The 27258-nt window shown below is 45.4% G+C and overlaps 1 protein-coding gene across 3 annotated transcripts in view; it reads right to left on the bottom strand.

The window, feature by feature from the left end:
• Positions 1-27258, bottom strand: part of TSNARE1 (t-SNARE domain containing 1) — a 278259-nt gene that overhangs the window by 85474 nt on the left and 165527 nt on the right. Inside the window, exons 12-13 of one of the 3 annotated variants that reach the window (XM_066578728.1) lie at positions 25578-26025; positions 18512-25194 (exon numbers count right to left, since the gene is read on the bottom strand). The exons of 1 other annotated variant lie outside the window; for it this stretch is intronic. In XM_066578728.1, coding sequence (XP_066434825.1) covers positions 24632-25194; positions 25578-26025 — 1011 coding nt within the window. In that variant the 3' untranslated portion in view covers positions 18512-24631. Of the gene's footprint in view, positions 1-18511; positions 25195-25577; positions 26026-27258 lie in introns of those variants that run through there. One more of the 3 variants, XM_066578730.1, reaches the window with a different exon arrangement.

The raw sequence follows: 27258 nt of genomic DNA, 5'->3' as shown, positions 1-27258 counted from the left end.
ACGTTTTATGGAGTGATGAAGTGTGCTACTCCATCTTTCTATCGGATGGGCGTACCCGGGTGTGGATGATCCTGGGGAACACTTTCTTGTGCCAACAGGTAAGTACGGCGGAGGTTCTGTTATGGTCTGGGGTGTCTTGCGAGGCACAGGAGGTCAGATTCGGTCCGTAGGTTGAGGTGACAAGAACCATGAACACGGAGGTGACCCTGACATTCTACACAATAATGTGCTACCGGCAATGTGGCAATACTCTGGGAATGGTCGGCCATACTTCCAACAAGTCAACATACCTTGTCACACATCCCATGCTGTTTTATGTTGGTTTGATTATATGGATGTTCCACGACTAAACTGACTGCAGAGTCCTCAGCTAAACCCCACTGAACATCTCTGGGGCAAACTGGAACGTCTGGTCAGGAAATATGAACAACATCCATCTTCTTTGAGAAATCTCAAGACGTTTACAGGATGAATGGAGGGAAATACCAGCTGAAGTGTATCAGACATTAGTAGAAAGTATGCCACAGAGAGTATCTGATGTCATTAGGGCCAAAGGAGCCCCACTAAGGATTAACATAGAGAAATAAATACTACTTGTGATTCTTTCTCAGGGGTCCAATTACTTTTGGTAGGGCAGTGTACGTGTTCATTGTTAGTGGCTGCACAGTTTTAGGCAAACTGCATGGGCATTACCAACCTACGGCTAGCAAACACTTAGTTCATTAGCAAGCTGCATGCACCTGTATCACAGATGGTGTTCTTGGCTGCATGGCAGCTGCACACTGACCGCTACATGGGGCCGTACTCTTAGTGGCGCTAGGTGGCTGGATTACAATGTGGGAGACAATTAAGTCAGCTGAGCACACAACGCTGGTCCTAATGGGCCTCTACATCAACCCTGTTCTCTAGCCCAGGATCAACGTAATTGGCCATGATGGTATCTTGCCAACTGATTTGCTGATTGGAGTTCCACTATGCATCAAGATTCCCGGGTTGAGCACGGTTTACAGAGGACTGGTGCCCCAACCTGTGGGCAGTCCAATGGGTCTGTTCCCTCCCCTCGTCTCCATGAATGCTCCTGGAAGGTGTACTCTGTCACGTGTAAAATTGTGCATTGGTGTATTTATCTGGCCATCCCCCCAAATTCCACGGATATCTGCCTGCCTGTTATATAAATGTATGCTGCTGTGACAACCATATTCTGTTCCTCGATTATAGCTAATGAATAAAGACTATTTCCCGGAATATACGAGGTCTGGGGGGTCTGTTACAAGGTATGTCATATTTCAAGCCGTCCAGCATTTTCAACCATTGATTTTGTGTCCTAAGAAATGCAGTCCTAAGCTCTCGGTCATTACCTGAAGGTTGTGCGTTCAAGCCCCGCGTGTTCAGGTAGCCGACTCAAGGCCTTCTATCCTTCCGAGGTCGGTAAAATGAGTACCCAGCCAAATACTAAATAATAATAAAGGCCCATTTAGAAACAACAATTATCGCTCAAAGCCGTCTTTTGAGGTATAATCGTTGTGTGTAACTCACTGACATCGGACAGTTTTAATTAAAGCATCGCTCATCGTTGTCTTTCAGCGTGCTTTAACAATGAGCCTTATCAGGGATTCATAGCGGGATACAGCTGTAAATGACACAACGATTATCGCTCAATAGACATCTTTCGAGCGATAATCGTTGTGTCTAAATGGGCCTTTATAATAAATTACTTGAAAGTGCTAATAAGAATGATTTTTATTATTCTTTTGATGCAGCAGCAAACAAAACTAAACCCAATCCTGGGATGTATTAAGAGAAGCATAGAGTCTAGATCACATGAGGTCATTATCCCCTCTACTCTTCCTTAGTCAGACCTCACCTGGAATACGGGGTCCAGTTCTGGGCACTCCACTTTAAAAAAGACATAGACTAGTAGCACACGACTGGATTTAAATTGCGGAATCTGCAATCGTGACCCGCGTGGGTGATCCACTGTATTCCACATCGTGCTCACATGAGTGGACAGCGATTTCTGCAAGCAGAAACAAAATCACAGCATGCTCTGTTTTAGCGGACTCCCCATGGACGGCTTCCATTACGGATAGGCCGTGTGTTCCTGTGTCATCGCCTAGCGATGGTGCGGGAAAGGCAAAGACTTAAAAAACTGTGCTTGACCGACGGCGACCCATCGTGGTCGTCCGCAATACAAAATAAATCGGGTAAACATGGTTGCCGGCAGCGGTCAGAGTCGGATTCCTCAGGGATCCTGCACTGAGCAGGGGGTTAGACCCGATGACTCTGGCGGTCCCTTCCAACTCCACCATTCTATGATTCGTCTTCTTGAATAGATTTAGTAGTGGGTAATGGTTTACCATGTCATCGGTTACCCTATTACCTCGCTCTGTATCAGATCATAGGCCTGTGCCAGTGGGACTTAGCTATGTTACTGCCAACAGCCTGCGCCACAAGCCCTGGACACTGAATGCCTTCTGGCTGAATACTATTGAAGTGGCAAACCTTACTGGTCCGTTAGAGGAATTTATAGCTCTAAGTTATGGGTCCACTAATATGTGCACACAGGGGGATGCCTACTTATTCAGAATATTACTGGTACTAAGAGGGCGCAGCGACATCTTGGCCAGGAACGTCAGATTAGATTACTGGAGACGGAAACAGGATACATACGTACTGGAACCCCCGAGGCACGGAATAACTGGAAGGACACTCAGGAGGCTTTGGTGCAATTTGATTTGGAAACAGCTGCTAACAGAAGAGGGTTCATCAAACAACTCTTTTTGGGGAGGGGGAGCGTACGGGACACATGCTGGCTGTGCTTGCCAGGGCTCAGAGGGGTTCTACTGGGTTGATACATTCTTCTGCAGAAGTTGATACTTGTACTACAACTATTGGGCAGGCTTTGCTTTCATTCTGCACTTCTCCGTACTCCTTCAGGGTTCAGTTTGATGTGGAACAGATCCGTCAGTCTTTGCCGGGTATTCCCGTATCTTGCTGAACTAACGAGCAGGTGGACTACTTGGACGTGCCTATAGCTCTGGAGGGATTGCAAGAGGCAACAGAGTCTATGCCCAACGACGAGGATGGCCTTCCAGTAGAACTATATAAAAAGCCCAGGGAGATCACGCTCCCGAATCGTTGGCCGTGATTGAGGAAGCAATTAACAGGCAAGAACTCCCAGCATCTATGAAAGAAGCCGTGATTATTGTTCTACCTAAACCTGGAAAAGACCCCCTGGTGGCTGATTCTTATAGGCCCATATCACTATTAACAACGGACATTAACCCCTTAATGACACGGCTTATTTTGTAGCACATGACAATTCTTTGGGGATTTTCATCTCCACTTTTCAAAAAAACATAACTTTTTTTAATTTTCCATCAACATCAGTGACTGTAGTTTTTGTTGGCACCATTCTTGGGTACATATAATGTATTGTTATTACTTTTTTGCGGAGGGCAGAGATAAAAAACGCATAAATTCTGACATTGTTTTTGTTTTTTTTACGGCGTTAATGATGCAACATAAATAGCATGCTATGTTTTTTCTGTGGGTCGGTGCAGTTACGATGATACCAGCATTATTTTTCTTTTTAGCTACTTTTGCACAAAAAAAACTTTTTTATTTTTCGGTGGACGGAGCTCTGTGAGGGCTTGTTTTTTTGTGTGATGAGCTGATCACTTTCTCGATCACATTTATTGTGTTTTTCTTAGAGGCAAAATGAACAAAATAAGCATTTTTCCTACGTTTTTTATGTTTTTCGCAGTGTAGGATAAATAGTGGGTACAATTTATTGTACAGGTCATTACAGATATGATTATACCAAATATGTGGGTTTAAAAAAAAATTATACATACAGGGGAAAGTGCGTAAAAAAGAGTTTTTTAAATTTATTTTATCTCAAATTGGCAATACAGGTTACAAACATTCAGGTTGAAAGACCTGGAAGAAGCAACACAACTTTCTAGAAAGTTCATGTAAGAGACTTTAACCAGAAAAGCTGTGATCGCTATGATAATGCACTGCAGTACTACTGTACTGCAATGCATCATTGCTCATAATAATGCTTAAAGGCCACGGCTATCAGTTATAGGCAAAGTGAATTTAGTCAAAATGATATGAAGTCACAGATATTATATTTACTGCATACTGCCCCCCTCTGGATGCCACAACAGTTCTTTTACACAGTCGGTGGGTTATCAGAGATTTAGTACGGAAAAAAAAAATGTCCATATTAAACTGGAAACCTTTGCAAAAGATGAAGGAGGGCTGGTTTTACCTAATCCCAGGCCTATCAATTAGCTTCCCAAATGCAACACATTTTCGGGTGTGGGAGACGCAGGGAGTAGCTGAAGCTAGTTCCGAAGTACTGAAGTCTGTTTTGGGAACTATATATTTATTTGAGGCTCTAGAAGTCCATAAATTTAAATGTAATTCTAAGTATCTCCCTTTCTTGACCCTTAAGGCCCATTTAGATACAACGTTATCGCTCAAAAGCCATCTTTTGAGTGGTAATCGTTGGGTGTAAATGTGCCCATCTTTCACTGTTCTGCCAAACGATGAATTTCAGTTCTGCCTGAAATCCATCATTTGGCAGAATAGCTGATAAGAAGGACCACACACTGTGCTCTGCCTGGGGAGAGCTGATAACAGCTGATTGCATTGTCTCAGCTGTTCTCAGCTGTGAGCCCCTGCAGGCAGATCAAAAGGAATGTAATCAGCGAACAGTGGGTGGTCTGTTCTCTGCATACAGCTCCAGGTGATCACATGCTACTAATTGGTACTAATAGGCATTAGTACCAAGTAGTAGTTTCTGCAAAATGATCCCTCAAAAGCCATCTTTTCAGCGATGATCTTTGTGGTGTAAATGCACCTTTATGCATAAAGTTTGGTGGAAAGTCAGAGATGTCATGGACATTAAACATTGTACACCATTTACCCTGCCGTGGGAGACTTCTTGGCTCTCAGGGTTGCAAAAACACGAAGATTTTGATTCCTGGAGGAGTAGGGGTATTTGGTAGATCGGAGATAAAGTCATTTGCACAATTGCAGGCTGAGTTGCTTCATGCCCGCTAATTGCAGGCTTGGAATGACTATTACTAGTTACTGGCCAGCAGTAACCTCCACAGCAGGACACGTTCCTGAGTAATATGGTTATATACAGACCTGGGAGGGGGACATCGGTCCATAGAGGAAATACAGTTGAATGAAGTGTTACAAATCATTCCTAAATTATTTGGCTGTCCCAGATCTGACTCCTAGACTCTATCGGGCCCCTGCCTTTCTAATGAGATTGGAATGAAGAACTCGTCATTGTGTTTGTGTTGTAAGAGTTAGGGCTCCTTCATACTGGTGATCGCGATATCGCCGCATGAAAATTGTGGCAAAATTGTGACTTTCTTCCTGCATTTTCTGAGCGTCAGCGCTGCTTCTTCTCGCAAAAACATCACTGCCGCTTGTGATTCTCATGTGCTTTTTTCATGCAATTTTGCATTTTTTTGTTTATTTTTAATGTGACATTCCATAAGACTTTCTAATGCTAAAAATACATCGCACGGAAATCGCAAGTTCGTGTTTTACGACGCAATAAAAAGGAGACTTCATAGGGAAACATGGGAGATTAAAAAAAACGCAAAAGGCAGAAAGAGCATGCGGCAATATTTTTTTTCCTCGCAACATCACATGAGTGAAAGCATCGCAAATGTGAAGGAAACCATTAAAAAGCATGGGTTCCATAATTCTGCGTTTTCACTCACTCTCGCGTCGTGCGATTTCATCGCCGGTGTGAAGGCGCCCTTAAACTGCTGGATTAATACACATGATGTGGCGATTACAAAGATATGGGCATGAAATTCTCTCTATAATCAGTACTGCACATCGAGTGACTTCGGACATTACCGTCTAGTTCGCCTCCTAGGGCATGTGTTTGATCTACCTGTGGAGGAAGCGGAACAAATAGCAATAGGAATGCTGTTATAAGTAGCGCATAAATTAATTGCACAACACCGGCTTGATGAGGCCTCTCCGACATACAGAGAGTTCATTAAAGAAAGCGAACTGGCCGCTCACATAGAAAAAGGCAGAATATATTAAAAGAAAAGTGGAGCGGAAGTATGAAAAGTTATGGGCAAGATGGCTGAACACTCCCGGTCGGGCTCCTTCCAAGAATCCCTGCTGCCTCAACTTCCTATAGATTTGTAACTCTTGATGATAAAGCAGATCGTTCAGAACTCTTAGGCCGCCTGCAGACGAGCGGAAATCCCGCCGCGGGATTTCCCGCGGGATTTCCGCCGCTGAAAGTCTGCATAGGAGTGCATTACAATACGCACTCCTATACAGACGGCCGCGGCTTGGCCGCGCGAAATCTCGCGCGGCAAACAAACCGCGGCATGTTCTAATTTTCTGCGGGGCACGCACTCACCTGGCCGCCGGCTCCGGTCTGCGCATGCGCCGGCTGCGCGGCAGCCGGCACATCAAAGAGCCGGGGCCGCCAGGTGCGGGTGAGTACGCGCTCGTCCCTGCAGGCTCTGGGGTCGGATCGCGCGGCGAGATTTCTCGCTGCCGGATCCGACCCGCTCGTCTGCAGGCGGCCTAAATGTCATGTTGTTCTGCAATATCCCGATACTCGTATTCAGGTAAGATACTTGAATCGTTATCGAAAACTTCTATACAATATGTGACATGCAATTGCTTGGTATGTGTGCCTCTTAGTATATCTTACGGTCCCATCTACACTTTTGGACTTGCTGAGGGGTAGTCTACAAGAACCGAAGAAGACAAAAAATACTATGGTTACTAGATTTGGACTGTTCTCGGTAAGAGAAACCAAGTAATCTTGTAGATATGATACTTTTAATGGCTAACAAAAATACATGAAGTTACAGCGAGCTTTCGGACCTACGCAGGGCTCTTCCTCAGGCATAATGGAACAAATCTAAAGACGTATTTACATGTATATACATGATCACATGGGAGGGTGCAGACATGGTGAACTTAATTTGCACTAGATAAATACCAGAGACCGCATGAGAGGGCCCAGATATTATGATTAATAGCACTTAGATGAATACCAGGGAGGGATGAGCATAACAGTAAATAATTAGTCCAGTGACAAGGAATGTGAAAGCTTACAGTCTGTAAATTTTGATTTGGGGTAAATACCAGGTAACCTGTTACCTCTGCTCTGGGTTTCTCATATCTCATAATCTCCACTGGTGTAACCCCCCCCCCCCCCCCCCACTCCGATATTCATACCGTTAGTATCAAAGATGGTTGTAAAGTTATATTGCCAGATTCTTCTGTGATGTTGGGACTTTTTAAGTAAATTGCCTATAAGTATGATACCTCTCATATGTTGTGTCTGTGACTAGAGAAGTGCTCGGCCGCAGGTAATTCTGCCTTTCTCTCTTTAATCGTGTGGTGATGAGATCTCATCCTGGCTCTCAGTTTTTGTCCTGTTTCCCCCGATATAAAGCCCCCCTACAGGACATTCACTGCACCGGATCCGGTACACAACATCAGACGTGGAGCATGTGAATGTCCCCGGGATCTTATAGTCCTTCTATACAATTTCTGTGCAGATTGGGATCAGCAGGCAGTAAAGGTGATATTAGGAGGGGGGGGGGGGGTTACTGTGAAATGTTTTATTTTTGAAAAATGTAATAAAAAATTATTCACGTAAAAAAATTAAATATATTTTTGAACTGGTGGCGATCTATTGAGTTTCCGGTTTGGCACATTTTTAATTTTTAGCTCCTGCTGACAGATCAATGCCATTATTTTTAATAAAGCCCATTGTAGTGGGAGATTGAACAAGAGTCTATTTGTGTACGTTCACCATTTGTTTAACTGGAAAAAAATCCCTTTATAGAAGAAGCCGGGGACACCTTCTGTGAAGCCGCAAAACATCATTCGACTCTCGAAAGAGAAACTCAGTCAAGCGTCTCGTGATAATCTGACACAGAAAGCAAGTGCCATTTATGCTGTTTGTAGCCGTAGCAGGAAAGCACTGCGGCTGAAAAGAGAAGGTTACATTGTTTTACCGCATCTCACTGAAGAAGAAACTTTTTGGAAAATAACAAACAGTTATATTAAGATGCTTATTGACCTTCATCCCTCCATTCTCCTTGTCTACGGGCGGTTTGGAAAGTCTTCAGACCCCTTCACGTATTTTTACATCTTGTTATGTTGTGGATTGTACAAATTTAAAAAATGCAATCTTTTCCCCATCATTCTGCGCTCAATACCCCATAATGACAAAGTGACAACAGAATGTAACAGAATAATAAGATTTTGCATTGACATAAGTATTCACACCCTTTGGTATGACACCTGAAATGTAGCTCTGGGGGTCTCCCATTTCTCTTGATCATCTCTGAGATGTTTCTACACCTTGATTGGAGTCACCTGTGGGAAATTCAGTTGACTGGACATAAAAGACACTCCTGTCTATATAAGGTCTCACCGCTCACAATGCATATCAGAGCCAAAACCAAGCCATGAGGAGGACAGAACTGCCTGTAGCGCTCAGAGACAGGATTGTGTGGAGACACAGATCTGGAGAACATTTCTGCTGCCCTGAAATTTCCCCTAGAGCCCAGCGGCCTCCAGAATTTTTACATGGAAGAGGTTTGGAACAACCAGGACTCTTCCTAGAGCCGCCGACCCGCCAAACTGAGGAGAAGGACCTTGGTAAGAGAGGTGGCCAAGAGCACAACGGTCAGTCGGGCTGAGCTCCAAACATCCTGTGTGTAGATGAGAAACACTTCCAGAAGGTCAACCATCACTGCAGCCTCCACCAGTCTGGATTTTATGGAGGAGGAGCCAGATAGAAGCTTCTTCAGCAAGACACATGAAAGCCGCCTGGAGTAACCAGCTCTCAGACTGCGAGAAACGAGATTCTCTGGTCTGATGACACCAAGATGGAACTTTCTGGCCTAAATTCTAAACGTTAATTCTGGAAGAAACCAGGCGCTTATCACCGGCCCAACACCAAGCCTGGCGGTGGTAGCATCAAGCATGGGGACAGGGAAACCGGTCAGGGTTGATGGAAAGCTGAATGGAGCAAGGAACAGAGATAATGAAAACCTGATCCAGAGCACAAGGGAACTCAGACTGGGCAGAAGGGTCATCTTCCAACAAGACGACGCTATACACACAGACAAGACAACACAGGAGGGGCTTAGGGGCAACTATGTGAGCGTCCTTGAGTGGTCCAGTCAGAGCCCTGAACCCAATGGGACATCTATGGAGAGACCTGACAATGGCTGTCCACAGACGGCCCCATCCAACCTGAAAGAGGGCTGAAAATTCCCCAAACCAGGTGTGCAAACCTTGTGCATCATCCCCAAGATGACTGGAGGCTGGAATCACTGCCAAAGTTGCTTTACCTAAATACTAAGTACAGGGTGTGAATACTTCTGTCAATGCAAAATGTTACTTTTTCATTTTTCTTTAATTTATAAAAATCTCTCCCATTTTGTTGTCACCTTGTCATTATGGAGTAATGAGTACAAGGCTGTGGCAATTGACGACGTGGAACTGGCACAGATTTCACAAGTCTAGGCCAATCAATTGCAGCGGCTGTGATCGGTCTACAGTTGTCCCTGGGCAAACTGTACAGCTGTGGCAATTGTCAATGCTACGGAGCAATGCTTGGAAAAGACTAATGACTTCAATGCATTGTTAACCTCAAATAGAATCACCCTAAAACCTGTAAAATATAGAAATGGGGGGGGTGGGGGGGCAGGGGGGGGGGGGGGGGTTGTTGGGAAATATTTCATTTTAACACAAGAGCAAAATAAAAATGACTTCCACATCCCCAGCAAGGGGTAAGAGAGGCCGTCTGTGGCTTTAACATCACGATGATTGAGATGCCGTTCCACTAGTCAGCCGCTGTTATGAGCTTGGGACCAGGCATTGTGGTATATCATCGATTGCTTACACGACTTGACCTCTTGCCCTTTGCTTCCGTAGCCCACAGTGGTAGATATATATACACTGACGAGGGCAACACGGATCTGTCAGGGAAATATGTGTTGTGGCCGGAGGCCTCTAAAAACGCTCTAAAAGTACAAACATAGAAAATCCTGGGAAATGGGTTTAAGACAATCCAATATCTGAAGCGCAGAATAAGACGTAAAACGAGGGGGATTGGGTAAAGAAGAAAATACCGCAACAAAAAAGATAAAAAGTTACACAACATAAATACATAGTTTATGTATAATAAGACATATGCAAGGGTGGTGGAAACCTCTAAACTTTGGTTATAATGGGTGAAGATCCCCATGGAACCACCATGGGTGGTCTGAGCTACATGTGGCCTGTGCCGTCCACCAGCCTGCACTGTTGGCACCCAGCGGATGTAGACTGGGAGCAATCTCCGCCCCTTAGGTCCGCCTGGCCAGAAGATCATCCTCCTCCATCCGGCAGTGTTTTATCTTTTCAATTAAATTAGACTTAAGTGTTGAAATCTGCTATAGATCTACAATAAAATCTGCCTAAGGCTGCGTTCCCACGAACGTATATCGGCTCGCTTTTCACGCCGAGCCGATATACGTTGTCCTCGTGTGCAGGTGGGTGGGAGGATGGAAGAGCCAGGAGCAGGAACTGAGCTACCGCCCCCTCTCTGCCTCCTCTCCGCCCCTCTCCACTATTTGCAATGGGGAGAGGCGAGGCGGGGCGGGGCGGGGCTAATTCTCGGAACTTAGCACGGCCCCCGCCCTACCTCCTTTCATTGCAAATAGTGCAGAAGGGGGGAGAGGAGGCAGAGAGGGGGCGGGAGCTCAGTTCCTGCTCCTGGCTCTTCCATCCTCCCCCCCTGCACACGAGGACAACGTATATCGGCTCGGCGTGAAAACTGAGCCGATATACGTTCGTGGGAATGCACCCTAAGGGTGCGTTCCCCGTTGCTGAAACTCTGTGGATTCTCCCCAGTAGAGACGCTGCAGAAAAAACGCAGCAGAAGTGTCACTATTAGGCTGGGTTCACACTGGGCGTAATTGCCGCAAATATCCGTGCGGACCTTCTGCACGGACATTCCACCCGCGGCTTTAAACCGGGATTAGCCAGCAAAGCGGATGAGATTTGCAAAAATCTCATCCACACACTGCGGCCAAGCTGCGCCGAAATTGACATGCCGTGCGGAATTCAAAGACGCGGCTTGTCAATTCTTTCCCCGCTTCAGCGGCGGCCTCTCTATGGGGGGAGACAGCCGCAGCGGAACACAGGCGGCGAAGCCACTTCAAAATCTGTGGTGAAAGGGCGCGGGTGTTGAAGCTGCATTTGTCCCGTGGATATCTCTCGGGATTTCCGTGAGGTCATTCCACAAGATTTTAATGGGATTTCAGTCGAGTGTGAACCCAGCCTCAAAGTGAAGGAAATGAAAGCCAATCCTATTCAGATATAGAGGCTAAAGAAACCTTCTGAGTTTTCTTCTGTAACTCTAAGGCTGGGTTCACACAGAGTGGATTTTCTACGGTTCTGCCGCGGTTTGCCGTTGCATATCCGCACTGCGGCAAAACCGCTGCATTTGCAGTGCAATGCAGCACAAATGAGTTTTGCAAAAAAGCTGTTCTCACAGGGCGGATTTTTTCCGCACAGCCGCAGTGCGGAAATGCAACTGCGGCGCAGTTTTCAAAGATGCAGCATGTCCATTCTTCTGTCTTTTCCGCAGCACTTTTTTGTCCATAGACCCCTATGGACGCAGCAAAATCCGCAGCAAAAAATAAAAAACGCAGCGGAAAAAAAAACGCTTGCGGATTTTTCGCAAGAAAATCCGCAAGCCCAAATTAACCTTTGAAGCGGTTTTGCCGGTTTTGCGGCAAAACCGCAACGGAAAAAAACGCGGCAAATCCGCCCTGTGTGAACCCAGCCTAAAATGTGCTTTTGCTGCAGATCCGCTGCGGAAATTACACAACAAAACCGCAGCATTTCCACAATGCATGAGCGGACCCTAAAAGGGGTTCTCTGAGCGTACAGCCCCTTGGGCTCTGAGTGATAGCGTCCCAGCAGTGATGGCTCAGTAGATGGGGGCGGTACGGGACGGGGATCATTATGGTCGCCGGCCTCCATTAACAGTAAACAGGCAGTTTTACATAGATGAACGGCTGCCTGTTCAGACGGAGCGATGCAGCGGCAGGCCAACAATTTTTGGATCTGCATGAAAGACCTGATAATCTAACGACTTATCGCTCATCATTCTTTAGCTGGACACGTTTACATCTCACAATTATGCAAACTGCCTGATCTAATAAGCGATTTGCATGATAACTGTGCCGCGTAAAAGGGCCTTAAGAAAAAATAGGGAGGTAATGAGTTAAAAGAAACAATACACCTATAACGTTTCTGTTGCCCCCTGATGCAGCGCCGCTGCTCTGGTCCATTCCCGGAAGAGACTGCAGCGGTCCTGTATGTGCCATTCATCACTCATGTGCCCATGTATCCAATCACTGGTCTCTGCAGCCATTTGGACTTGATGGCACATGACCAGCGAGGCGAATAGTTGGATGAGTGGCACATGACTGCTATAGCAGCTTCCACGATGGGACCAAAGCAGCGGTGCTGCACCAAAGAACAGTGGGTGGGCATATTTAAAGGCGAGTGTAGGTTTGTTTTGAAGGGATTCTGCTACCAGGTTCATAAGCTTTGACTGCTGCCCTTCTCTATGTACAAAAGAAGAGAGAGCTGTCAGTTTGTGTGCTGCGAGCATGGAGAAGTGGCACGGTCCCACGCCGCGACTCAGAGCTCAGCTCCGGGGCAAACTTCACAAATCTGGCGACAGAGTCCCTTTAACTCATTATCTCTGCACTGGCAATATTTCTTTACACTCAAGAAACCCTTTTAAATGTGTGTTGTTGAAATTCTTTCAGAAGTCCCCAATGACATATGTCCTCCTCGTACATGGCTTAGCAGCAGCTGCTTGGCGCTGATTAGCACAGTTACTAATAAAACGAGGCCTTTTCTATGTCCGTTTTAGCTAAAAGTTTAGTGCTGAAATTAATTTGTCCTGAATGAATAACCTTGTATTTCCCATATGCAGCATCAATTCACTTAAAGTAACCCTCCAGTTTCAGGACAAAAATCTGACGCGGGACGTGAGGGGCGAAGGGTGTATTACCCACTGTTACCGTTCTTCAACATCCCTATGATCCAGCGGTTCCGACTCATGTATTCATCCATCCAAGAATACCTACTCCCCACAGTGCAGACGTAGCGTTAGACTACCAGTGCACTGTACCTGCTCTCTGAGTGGCCAGAGCTGCTCATGTGATCAGCACTGGCCAATCAGAGAGCAGTGCACAGTGTGTATTGGGTAGTTAGAAAATTGCTAAAGACATCTTGGCCAGCCTAAAAAAAAGTGCTTGAAACCAGCAAATTGGAGGGTCAGCAAAGAAAACAAGTGCAGGTAATACACCCCTTGCCACAAAACCGTTGGGCAGTTTTAATACTTCATCATGGAATTCTCTTCTCTCCCGATATAATTTACCAAACCATCAATTATCAAACTAAGACGCGGATCGAAGAAAAACAAACGTCATCCATTATATCAGTAGAATCCTAAGTGATACCAGACATTCTAGCGGTAGGCCATGCTATAGGTGTGGCGTGATATAAGTGTCGGCGGGGAGGATGGGGTTAGGGGTTTTGTAACCATATCTCAGCGTTCCTGGTGCTCCTAGATCCTCACTACAAGACCTTTGCTGAGACTTTCCCTTTAAAGACCCTTTTAGATGGAGCGATAATCGTTCGCAAAAATTGCTCAAATGAGCTAAAGTGACCAATAATCGTTGAGTGTAAATGTGGCCGACGACGGAACCCCGGGCGGTAACAGATCATCATTCAGTTGTCGGCTCGTTCACTTATCGTTCGGTTTTAACAGCCCTCATTCAGTCGTTCTCACTTACACGGCGAATGTGAATGATTTGAATGAGCCATCGATGCCTCTGCCTGAGCGAGCTCTGACGTCGTTATATATATATTATTTGGTGTGAACCGACCCTTTAGCTTAGTAACTTGTATTGTAGACTACTTCTTCCTCCTAACAGGGAGTTCTTACAATGTCACCCGTGTATAGATACGATGGAGAAGTCACTATTTCTACAAGCCTTCTAGGGGACATTACACTTGCCCCTCCTTCTTCATCAGTACTCTCTTATACATTGAGGAATTAGTGCTGATGCTGCTGTAATCACCAGACCTTATTAACTAACAAGCTCCCTCTACTGACACACAAGCATCTTGATGTTCCCTGTCCGGCTTAGGACATGTTGACACGGATGCTGGGGGCTCTGAGACAGACCCAACATAAAATTTTGGATGAGGTAATGCAGCATGCTGCACTATTTCATTTGAAAGAATGCTGGGAAGCTGGGCGTAAGTGGGGGGGGGGGGGGATCCTGTTGCAGTAAAAGGGGTCTATTCAGCGCTATTTGGGACCGGCGTGTAACAGATCTGTCCGGCGCAGAGTAAAACAGGGTAAAACATCCCGCTGTAGTGACTGGCAGAGCTGATCTGGGTGTACTAGGACCCTGCAGCTCTATTGCAACAGGGGGCACATGGTGGTCACATAGTACTAAGCGCTTATTGAGTGCTATGTACCCGGTCAAAAACACTTCTCCCTTCCTGCTGCTTGATTGCAGAAGCTTTAATGCCATATTTTTTATATTGGCCGGGATTAAAGCCCAGGACCAAGCGCTGTATATTTACCATGCTTGGTCCTTAAGGGGTTATAAACACGTTAGACAAAACTATATTTTGGCATCTGGGGAAAAAAAAACCTTTGCAGAGGTGTTTCTGCCATATCAATGCATCCATAGTCAAAGCCAATTACGAGGCTATAACGAAGCCTGGCTCCACATAGGTGATTTGCCGCAAGAAAATCGCATCTTTATTCACTGCGATTTGTGAACGTCAGCGATGCTTTTTGGGTAGAATAATCTCGCATCACATCGCTGCCGCCCGCGAGAAAATCGTATGAGAAAATCGCACAATTTTTATCACAAAAGTCAATGGGACTTTGTAATGTTAAAATTGCATTGCAGCGTGCGTTTGTAGCGTTGTGATGCGAATAAAAAGAATCCTCCATAGGAACACATGGGAGATAAAAAAAAAAAAAAAATCGCACATCGCAGAAAGATGGAGCGGCCATGATTTTTTTATCTTCTCAACATCACATCAGTGAAAACATTGCAGATGGGGAGGAGACCATTGGATTCATATTCTGCTTTTTTTACTATCGCAGCGGGTGAAATTCTCACGATTTTGTGGCCTGTGTGGAGCCGGCCTCAGAGCACATTGGCGAGCCAGAAACGTGTCCGGATTAGCTGGCAACTTTCTTGACTCTTAAGCGTCGGGTTCCAATGTATTGATTCAGAGTTCACAGCAGGAACAATAGCGCATACACAACAGTTTTATACGCCGCGTCCGAGGATTGGTCTGGCCCTATCTTTTGCTGAGATACGAAGGAAGCTCCCATAGACATCAATGGAAGTGGGGGGGAAAAAAGGGAAGGGGAGGGAGTTACTCAGAGTACAACGCTGGGAATAGAAGACTGCCGCCTCTATTTAGGCATTATTGGTCATTCCAAGCATTTTACCGCGATAAATGGTTTTCTGCGATTGTATTATTTTTGTCATACGCCGCAGCCACCCGTGTGAATGGCAGAAAATACGCGGCTAAAGTTTGGGACTCGATCAAAGCAATTCTTCATTCATGTGATTTTACGGCGCGTACGGGCGAACATAAAAATGCATACGGTCGTGTGAAAGAGGGCTCTTTACCAGCGCAATGTGAATATAATGGAATCCAATGCCTCGTAAATACCAGCGTGTATACGGTTGTCTGAATAAGGCCTCATCCTGTGGTGTTTCGCTTCGTCAGGCGTGCGCATGCTTTATCCTGCCAATCTGTAGATAGGTTTTGGTGAGCTGATGTCTTGTTTCTGCATTCGAGTTGTATTATCTGTATTTCTCTCATTCTCTATCTTTCCCTCTCCCAGCAGGGATAAAGTAAAGGACTGCAGTAATTCAACTCTTCTCCTACTTTGCCCTACATGAACATTTATGGGGTGTATAGGTGGATTCATCATTGCACTCAGAATATGCTCGGAGCGTGGAACATAGAAACCAGGACTTTAGTACTAGGCAGGGGCTGCTGTCAGCTCCCCCCCCCCCCCCATTGCACTTCAATGGGACTGCTGGGGACAGCGAGCTCGAATGAAAGAAGAGGTGCATATGCGTATCCTCCATGGCCTTAGACTTCGGGACAGGGCCAAGGCTGCATTTCAGTTATGGGCTGTTGTAAGGCAAACCCTTTAATGATTGTCGGTCCTCTAAAAAATAAATTAAAAAATAAATTATATATCTATCCATCCATATATAATGGCTGTTGGGTCATTCCAACACGGTGCGTTGCTACCGTTACGCAGTTGCATTGTGCTATTTTTCTACTTACCACATACTTACCTGAGGAGGTCAGACGGGCCTTGTGTACATGGGCATTCCTGATATTACTAGCCTGGGAATGAGACCGATCACTGCTGCCTTTATATATTAGTGTATTGGTCATGTTTGTGTGATTTATAGCAGTCTGCTCACCCATTTAAACCAGTTCAATGCGGTGTTTGCCGCAGAGATAGGTGGTGCCCACTGTGTGCCAACCTGGCTACTATGGGCATGTTGGGTTGTTGCTACTGTAACTATGATCCGTTTTACATTTGCAACCATCTTGCTTGAACTCCTCCTTGCACGATGTGTGTGTGGGCTAATTGGGAAGAATAACTTGTGCCATCATTGATGGTAAGGGGTGGGGTACTTGGAGGACCCGTCATGTCCTCATAGGAGCGGGGCTAGCTGCATAGCTTTATAGGCGTGGCCCGGCTCACAGCATCACCGCTCTTTTCGCTCTACTTGCCCCCCAACTGGTGCTGTAAATGTGTCAAGTGGGCGATCCGCATCGTTCACTGCGATGTCGCCGATTGACAGTGAGCAGCGGGGCCAGAATGCAGAGAGCAGAGATGGGGTGGAGTAGGGAGTAAAGAGCAGCAGTATCAGCCGGGCCTCGGCTGCACAGGTATAGTAGGCAACTGGCTTCGCTGACATTAGGACACGATGGTTCCTCTTGTGCCGCTGTATCACTATAGCTACATGGTGGGAAGACTAATTTTTATATATATTTATATATCTATAGATCTCGTGAGCAGCACTGGGCAAGCAAAGCAGCATGCAGCGCTGTAGACTACCGCTGCAGACTAATGCACAGAGCTCATCCGGTAGTCGGAGAACCGCTGCAGCCATCTTTGTTTGTGTAGGACCAGAGGTTCACTTTAACACAAAGCAAGCGGGTGGACGGAGCAGGCCAACAAAACCATACCTCGTTCTATGCAGTCTTGTTCCTATGGTTGTCTAGTTCAGGTCTTTATTTCTTAATCTCTGGTTTGATCTGCTCATTTTCGGTTTGGTTCATTATTTAGCATGGCTTGCTTGGCTTCTTGTGTAGGTGCTACTGCCCTCTGGCTCTGACAAGATTTTAGACAGGGTCACAAGGGATAAATGAGGACTACTTAGGGACAGTGGTGTCTGGTGTTAAGGTCAGCGTCAGGGACAGCAAGCATTAGGTAGAGGAGTTCTCTGGTTATTTCAGCAGCATACCATCTGTTCCAGTCATCATGGTCGGGTCATCTAATGGCGAGTCCCTAGTTTGCATTAGTATTTACTACGGTGTTGATGTATGTCTCCTATCCATGTGATGGTTTGGTTGCTACACTCTTCGGCTCTACTGTAAATCTTGCAGATATTCCAAGTATTCGGAGACCCTGTCTGCACTGAGGAATGGCTACAGGTGCTGCTTTTTATTGTCCAGCCAGCATTGTTACATGAACGTGGTGGTAGAATACTGCGTGTCTGCCCGCAGTGGCTAACCGATTTTGTAAACAGCAGCTCTGCCGGCAGAGACCACGTGTGGCTGTGAGTGCTCTGCGCATACCTACGTATCTTATGCGCAGTGTGACGCTTTTTCTTTCAGAGCGGGGATACGTATGACACCACCGCCCATACGTAACCTATTGCTATGGACAGCGTGTCATACGCTGGCTATACCAATGTATAGGGCTCACGCTGCGCGGTACACATAGAGAAATAGAGCGTGCTGCCATCTATTTCTCTGCGTATCGATACGCAGTGTCTACACGCCGGTGTGCATGGATCAGTGAATGCCCATTGACTCCACTCACCACGTATCATGTAGCCGCACCACACACACATAATACGCTGTGAAAACATGAGCGCTAAGGCTGCGTTCACATATGGCATTTTTTGTTGCGGTTTTCAAAATCCGGATTAAAAAACGCCACGTGTGAACGCAGCCGGACAAGAACAGACCTCCGGGCATGAAGAACAAATCAGCACAGAATCTTGGGCCTAAACATTCTAGAACTGGTCCAGTGACTCCCCTACTGACGCGTCGCCCTGCGGCCCTGTAGACAAAGCTTACACACACAGCATCCAAGGCCAGGTAGATTTTAAATGGTTTATTAATAATATGCCACCTGTCTCATCTATACAGTGAAACGGCTACATACTTACATAGTGGTTTATGGTACAAGGTTAGTATAGTGTATCTATTCGCAGTGACTTTCTGTACATATCCTGGGAGATAGACTAATGCCGAAATCAGAGAAGCTTTATCTCCATGTTACTAAATATCTAAAGCCCCTTATAACCGATAAGGATGGAGGTGGGGGGGTTCAGGCGGACCGCACACCTCGTCATGCAGTATATCATCAAGTTCACCTTTAGCAGACATAAAAGGAAGCCAGTAAAAAAAAAACAAACAGAAAAAGCCATTTAAAGCACTAGGAAGCGACACTGCCGGTCCCAACACGCCGTACAATGCACTTTTTATTCAAATAAAAAAGTAAAAACATTTTTTTTTTTTTTAATTTGTTCTTAATTTTTCAAAAACAAAAGAAATCCCCCAAAACAACCTAAAAGAAACAAAGATCACTCTCCCAATAATGTAAAATCCCCCAAAAGTATTTATTAACAGAAAAAGAAATGCAGTGCACCAGTGCATCATGGGAGAGATGAACATGGATATGTAAATGTTGTAACACAAGATTAAATACTAGGGCAAGAAAAGAAATACTATGAAAACACACAAAAATGGAGAAAATAATAATAAAAACATTTTATATACAGGAACCATAAACGAGTTTTATAAAGTTGGGAAAGTCACAACCGTATTGGTAAATCCCAATACCATGCGAATGAGTGATGGTGTGATCCTCCACAGCGCCACCTATTGGAAAGTAGCTACATTATTAGTCAATTCTTGAGCTTTTTCATAGGCCTTACAACACGGCTGGTGATGTTCTTCGTCACAACCTGTGTCCTCCAGTGAGGCCCCTGACACACGGGCGGCAGCGATATTGCGGCTGTGCTCTGTGCCATGTGGGATTTTATAGCGCTCTTTTGCCGGGGTTGAAATATACCATAGCCCAAAATCAAGTTTTGGCTGCATTAAAAAGAAACCAAGAAACAATACATCACCTAACAGGCGCTGTCCGATCCGCCGCACTTCTCCTCCGTAGGTTCCCGACACTTGCTTGAAGACTTTAGCCAGCGCTTCCTAGTCAAGGGGTTTAAAAAACCCCGCCTTCAGGAAACGCTGGCTCTGATTGGTTCTCGAACACCGCGGCTCAGCCAATCACTGCAGCACTTGATGAGCCAATCACAGCCATCGCATTGAATGTCTCTAATTGGTTCATCGAGCGGTGCGTTGATTGGTTCTCGAGTGGCGCCGCTCAGCCAATCAGAGCCAGCGCTTCCTGGAGGTGGGGTTTTTGAAACCCTTGACCAGGAGGCGCTGGCTGAAGACTTTAGACACGTACCGGTGACCTGCGGGGTAGAAGTGCGGCGGAGCGGACAGCGCCGGTTAGGTGATGTAATGTTTTTTTTTTTATGTAGCCAGGACTTATTTTAGGGACAAACAGTAGGATTTCCTACTGTAAAAGTTGCATCGCACCTGATGCAACACAAAGGAAGACTCCATAGGGAAACATGGGCTACAAAACATAGCAAGTCGCGATTTTTTTTTTCTTGCAATGAAGCAGCCTACAAAACATCACTAATGTGAAGGAACCCACAGGAAAGCATGGGCTTCACATACATAAGATTTGTAGCGCTGTCTCGTTGTGAGAAAATTGTGCAATTTTGTCGCCCGTGTGAAAGCGGCCTAAGGGGGGTAACTGCATAAGCTTTGCAGCCGCGGCCCCACTGACTCCAGTAGTATTCTTTGGTCTGTACTCCCCTCAGTTCCTCTGCACTGAAAAATGCTTCTTTCGAAAAAATCGCTGCTGCCCGCAATTGTATCACAAAAAAGTGAATAGGAGTTTAATGTTAAAAATATATCGCATTGCACGATAATTCACCTTGTGATGCGATAAACACGGAGGCGTCATAGGGTAACATGGGAGATAAAAAATAGCGCGTTGCAGAAAGATAGGACAGGCCGCAATTTTTTTTCTATTGCAACATCGCATGAGTAAAAACATCGCTAACGTGAAGGAAACCATTGGAAAGCATGCGTTTCGTAGCGCTGACGCATCGCCGGAAATCGTGTGAATTGTAGCCCACGTGAAAGCGGCCTAAGGTTCACAGCCCCAGAATCAATGGAGGTCAGTATAGGAGAATACTCGGGGGGTCAGCTACAAAGCTGTAAGTCACCCCATTGATCCAAGGATAGAACAAGTCCTCTCAAAAGGGTTGTCCGGTTACGAGACAGTCCGCTTCAATGGCACTGCCGGCATTAATACAATAAACAGAAGATTACTTATCCCCCCCACAGCCACCGGGATCCAGCGCCGCAGCCAATGGGAGGCTGCAGCCTCGCCTATCGTTCTCCTGGCATGAGCGCTCAAATCCTGGAGTTCAGGAACATGATGCTGTGGCCTCCCATTGGCTGCAATGGTCACCTGATTTCCTGGGATACCATCTGTCACAACAATCACTGGGACCACAGCGGGCTGCAGCGCCAGATTCCGGTGGTCACAGAGGAGTATTCTTTAGTTGGCTTTTTAAAGTGGTTGCCTAGTTACCGGACAACCCCGCTTTAATAAAAGCAACTACTGACTCAAAGGGTAGCTACCTGCTAATAGGCGGCACTGTGGAGGCGTTATTCCACCCACTTGCATAGCTTTTTTCCAGGGAGCATTGCATGGCCTATAAGACTCCCTACACCCTTGTGATTCTCTCCCCAAGAACATTAGCCCCCACCCAAACTCATAAATGTCAATAGAAAGTGATGCCCACTATTAAGACTAGAGTAGCCTTTTCAATATATTGGCCTATCTTTACAGTTTTGGTCGGTACTTATGAACAGTCACCAAGTTATTGAGGCAGCCTGGAACTATGGAGGGTGTTGGTACAAAAGTAGCAATCGCTAACAGAACACCATGATAACTGCAATGTACTACTGTGCTCTTAAAGGGGTCTTCTAGGTGCTCATCAACTGATGACCTATCCTCTGGGTAGGTGATCAGTAGCTGATGTACAGGGGTCCGCCTCTTGGAATTCCAGTCCACCAGATGATCGTCTGGTCTGCTGTCCAGTGCAGAATACCAGAGGTTGTCATCAGTGGACAGGGGAGGAAGGGGAACGCCTGCTTCCCTCCCACTGAAATCAATGGAAGCGCCGTGCTGCTATTCCACTTTTTGCTCCTATTACAGACAAAACCGGATGTCTGATCCTGCCAGTAACGGCAGCAAGAAGTGGAATGGCTTCCAATGGGAGGGAAGCAGGCGTTCCACTTCCTCCGCTGACCACTGATGACAGTGGCCTGGATGAGCTGATGGACGGGGACCATAAGCTACTGATCACCTACATTGAGAGGATGGGCCATCAGTTGAAGAGGGACCAGAAACCCCTTTAAGTAACACTGTTGCAGCTGTACTTTGCTGTATCTCAACATGCAAGTCTTCCTCCATCCAAAAACCTTTTGTTCTGTCACAACAAATCACCAATACTGCATTTTTCCGAATGACATGGCATTGTAACAGGTGCTACGACCGCCCACAAGAATACAGTTCGCACCGATCAACTAAGTAACATTCAAAAATATAATGAATATTCAAAACATAAAACAATACATAAAGGGATAATAACAGGAGAGATCTTCCAGCATGATCAAATGAAGACAAAACTGAAGAAGAGGAGGAGGAGGAGGAGGTGACCGGGGATTAATAGCTTGGATGAACCTCTTTAATGGTCTAAACTACCAGAGAAAAATACTTTACATTAAATAGAGCAATCATTACAAAAAATTCAGATTTATTGCCTGTCTTTCTAGTTCAGCGCCTTGCAGTATGCCTAAGGGGGTCTGACATTTGGACAATCCCTTATTAGAAGGGTCCCTTGATAATTAGACACAAGTGGTCCTCCTTCTGGGACCCCCAGCATTCAACTCTGGTGTGGGGAAACCCGGCAGGTAAGTGTTCAGTTTCCCTGCAGTGCCCCCACAGGGAAAATGAAGCATTACAGATCATAATAGTGTAACCTGGGACAGGACAGGTGGGTGGGGAGGACTCAAAATTTCTCAATAGGGTAAATAATGGATTTTCTAAACTGTGCAACCCCTGTAAGTCTTAAATTGGTGATCATTTAACTTGCTGCACACACAACACTGTGCTGTATATGTTGTCAGGTAGGTAAATATATAACACCTCCCCCCTCCCTAAATAAAAAAAATAACGAAAAAAAACTACACCCTTATTAATATTGTGATGCCCATTGTCCATATTATAAAACAGATCATCACTTCTGTTCCGAGCCTTCTATACATAGAAAACAGGGGTAAGGCCTCATTCACATGAGCACGTTAGAGGGAACCAGTCAGCGCCTTTGAGCCCTGTAAACTATGCTATGGGGCTTGAAGGTAAGGCAACAGGGGATCTCATACTCTCAGGGGTCCCCTGTTCCAGCTTTCCGCCCCCGAGCGTACATAGTGTGACTCTGCAGAAGGCCATGTGCTCCCCCATACAGAGAGATCAATGAGGCGCGCGTATGGAAACACAGCTTTCTAAAAAGGATCACGCTGCGCATGTGCTAATTTGCTCGGAGGTGCAATGATGGAATGGGGACCCCATTAGTAGGGACCCCCCGTTCTAAGCTCTGAGCCCCATAAGATATCTTATGGGGCTCAAAGATGCTGACAGGTTCCTTTTAAGGGCCTTCTACACATCCCCGTGATCGGGCAAGAACGTTCGCATAGTAGGAATGTTCATTTGCCCAATGACTGGACTGTGTGAAGCTGCGCCCGATCAGTGGATGAATCAGTCAATGCTCGTTCATCAGCTGATTGTGGTGTAATCATCGTTGTCAACAGCACACCCCCCCACGTGAAGGGGAGATGTGCTGCCGATGCTGATGAAACTAAGACAAGACGATAAATCATACGTACGATCGTCCGTCCACCAAACATTCTAAGTCAGCCAGTGCAAAGGCCTGTTAAAGAGCGCCAATCTTGATCGGCGCTAGTGATGGAGAATAGATCTATTGGTGTAAAAGGACTTTTATACCCGTGTTTAAAGGAACGCTAAACCTAAAAACCAAGAACATTACGCTTTGTTAGCGTGCAGGAGTTTTGTTAAACAGTCTAGTAGATACCATGCAGAACACACAGGGGTCAATTCCCTTCCAGTTGCTTCCATTTTTTGACTGGCAGGCAAATGAGGGGCGGGGCTTAGCCAAAGAGGTGGGCCTTAACAGTCACTGTCTCCTATTGCCTAGAGTGCAATGCGCCGGGAGGAAGAGCGCAACGAGTCGGAAGGCTCCTGTAGCAGTCGACTGGCTTACAGTCACAAAGGATAGTGGGGAAAAATGGCGGACTTGTTTTTCGTGCCTTTGTAACAACTGTTCCTTTAAGAGTCCATGTTCCAGATGTAAAATCCAGACCCCACGATTATACTAAACTGAACTTCCAGCACCAGAATGGGATATGGACTCAAACAGGGGTACAATCCACCCAATCCAAAAACAAGGATTGCCAAGGTAGCCTAAGCGTGGATGAAAAAAAAAAATTTAAAATAGTCGGCTAAAGGTTTTTTTTTTTCTTTTCAATGCTAAAAAAATATATATAAAATAAAAAAAACAAACTCTGAATCTCTGCATATATGTGCGCCTCCGCGAGGCAGGTCATACTGTATTGCTAGGAAATGGCGTCACTTCCGTAATGCTGCTTTGTAGTGCAATTCCGACACGATCCTCTTTATTAGCTACTGAGAAATGATTATGCGTTCCGCTCGGTTGGACTACTCATTCAGCAGGATAAATACGGGTCATTTTTTTTTTTATGCTTTAAAGACTTTTTACATTTATGTAAGAAAAATATTATCTTAGAATAAAAAGAACACATTTAAAAATATCTTCTCACAAACCGATAAATCCAGATAGAAAATATGAACAATGTATCTCACAACCTACAAAAATGGCTCTATGTATGCGACGTATCAGGAAAGTATCAGTCCGCTATCCATCTAGCGAAAAAAAAACAAAAAAAACTTTAATTGTCCAATTGTCCGTGAATACAAAATTTGTTCTAAAGTCGTTAACTTTGTGTCCATAGAAATAAAACGAGACTACATTTCTTCTTCGACTTTCAGGATCATACCGGAGTACACTTCCACTCCCGATGGACCGCCTGACTCGTTACCGCCGACTCCTCGAGTGGGCGGTCGAGCGGAAGGCCCTTGCTTACGTTCCTGCACAAAATGAACAGTCTCCCTGTGTAAATGGTTACCGTCCACCATTTTTTCCAAGGTCCGATTCAATAGCTCCACGTTGTCGGCCAAGCGTCGGCTTTGCTCTACGAGGTTCTCCAGTATGAGGTTTTGCTGGACCATGAGGGATGTTTGCTGCTGATACCAAGACGTTAAAAGCGTGTTCTGTTGCATCTGACTCTCCATCAATTGTTTTTCAAAATCTGAGATTTCGTGATTCCTATGGAGGTGCGGATTCACTGCAGAAAGCCTCCTCATGTAGGTGGATTTCATCTGGTTCTGAGGAGAGGATGGAGGAGACGGAGAGGAAGCAGAGGTCTGAATGATCACAGGATGATCAGACATATCGGGATCGTTTGATACAGCCATTTCTATTGTTTTTAGAGGTACCCATGTACAACCAGGGCCATTTTCCTCCTCATCTGTGGGAATTAAAAAAATAAATAAAATTACTAACTGGGAAAAAAAAAAAGCACAAAAAGAAACAAAACCCTGCGTCAAAAATATGACCAATGCAAGAATAAAAAAAAAAATCAGTATCCACAGAAGGAAAAGTAACTTACAGATTACAAAGTACCTTGTGGAGCCCAACCCGACTAACCCCAACTACTACTCTCATGGATCATCAACCCCAACCACTACACTCGAGCACAGAATGTTATAACAATAGGGCTACCAGTTACATCCAGGCCAAACAACAAGTGTACCAATGTAAAAGGAGCTCAAAAACCACACCACTTAAAAGGTCTAACACGATGCCACCACTCCTAGGTCTAAGAGCTTTGGTCGCCCCAGACGTTTTTACCTGACTGAAGTTCCAGAGCTATATGTTGGGCGTCTACTTCCACATCGATTTCATCATGGTCGTCGTCGTCGTCATCACATCCGTATCCAGGGTAAACGTCACTATTTGTATCATTAAGTAGAGTGGAGGGGCTAGAGTTCCTGATCATGCTGCCTGAAGATACAACCGACCGTTTTATGATGGCCAGTTTCTCTTTAGTCCGTCTTTTCATGTCATCCCACCTCCTTCTCAAGTCTCTAGTGGTTCTCGGAGATCTTGCCACCGCGTTGATTTTTTTGGCGATTTCTAACCAGATCCGTTCTCTGGCCGGTTGGCTCAGGTTGACCCTCTCGCTTCCGTAGAGTTTTGAGTGATTTTTGGTTACTTCAGCCACCAAAATTTCAAGTTCGAGTGGAGAAAACTTCTCCTTCCTCTTCCTGGGTGCACAGGCCATTCTAAGGTTGCGCCTCTTGTAAAAATGAAATAATAAGGGCTGTTTGAAAACTACATTCCAAAAATACCAAAAACATAAAAACGTTCAACATGCTTTTCAAAAAGTTTACCACTTGTAATACCGGTTAGCGGAGGCAAATTTTTTGTAGAGCCGATATTTATTATATGCCTATACATTTTAATTCAATAGCAATATTCCCATAGTCTGGCATCCGTAGCAAAAAGCCATGCTGGATTCTCAGATCTGTCCTGCTATGTGGCTCTAAATGGCCAGCTGGAGAAAGCAAGGATAATTCTCAAGGGGAAAAAAAGAATCTGCAGTTCACATCCAGTAAGGTACGGTTCACGTTCCAACTAGTAGGACGCTACCACGTCCAGAAGTAGGTCCACCAGCATTTAGATACCAGATTAGTGGAATTTCACAAAGGCAAGAAAAAGCCATTTTTTACGACCAGCCCTCAAGAAAATCTGCCTCCTTTGTGTACTGTAACAGCAGCATATCAAGAGATAGTGGGAAAACAAGCCGTTCTTACACCATCAAGACTACATTTCTTAAGTGTTTCCCTAGTTTATGGAGTAGCTCATTAAAAAATGACACAAAATACTCACCATCCTAAAGTCCAAAGAAATTGTTCTCCTCTATTTTATGGGGGTCTAATAACAGTTTACAACATCTTTTTATTGGGCCGACTTATGAATTTTATAAACAAGAGATGCAACCACAAAAATGATGAAGAAAGGCTGCACTGCGGCACTAAAATCCATCTTGGCCAAAGCAATTAAAATGCATTAAGGAGACTGTTAATTTCTATGAAAATCTGGCCTCTCGATTTGTATTATTCAGTAAGCGCTTCATTAAGTGCTGAAGATCTGGTGTTCGGAGGGTGAAGGTTATGAGATGCTGAGGAGCCATGGAGGCATCTACCAAGTCAAAGAGCTAATAATGTAAGCTATTATAGACTGGAGTAGCGCCCTCCCTGCCATATTGTGGGTCTGCACCGTACGGTCCGTTTCCTACCTTCTTTTAGGTCAGACATGGCTCTAAGAAACCGGCCATTCTCTAGAGCATAGAGGTTGTGATGCTTTCCATGCACTATTGGCTTCCTCTTGATAGAAGCAGTGATGACCCAAGAGCCTCTCCCGAGTGAAGCCAACGGGGCATGGGATTTGGAAGAGCCCCACAGCCTCCTAAAGGGGTTGTCAGGGTTCTAGCTTAATTGTAAAACCCATTCTGCATGAAGTAATACAA

This window comes from Eleutherodactylus coqui, chromosome 9 (assembly GCF_035609145.1).
Source record: "Eleutherodactylus coqui strain aEleCoq1 chromosome 9, aEleCoq1.hap1, whole genome shotgun sequence".
Lineage (NCBI taxonomy): Eukaryota > Metazoa > Chordata > Amphibia > Anura > Eleutherodactylidae > Eleutherodactylus > Eleutherodactylus coqui.
The sequence above is the reverse complement of the archived record's forward strand: the minus strand, read 5'-3'. Positions and strand labels throughout refer to the sequence as shown.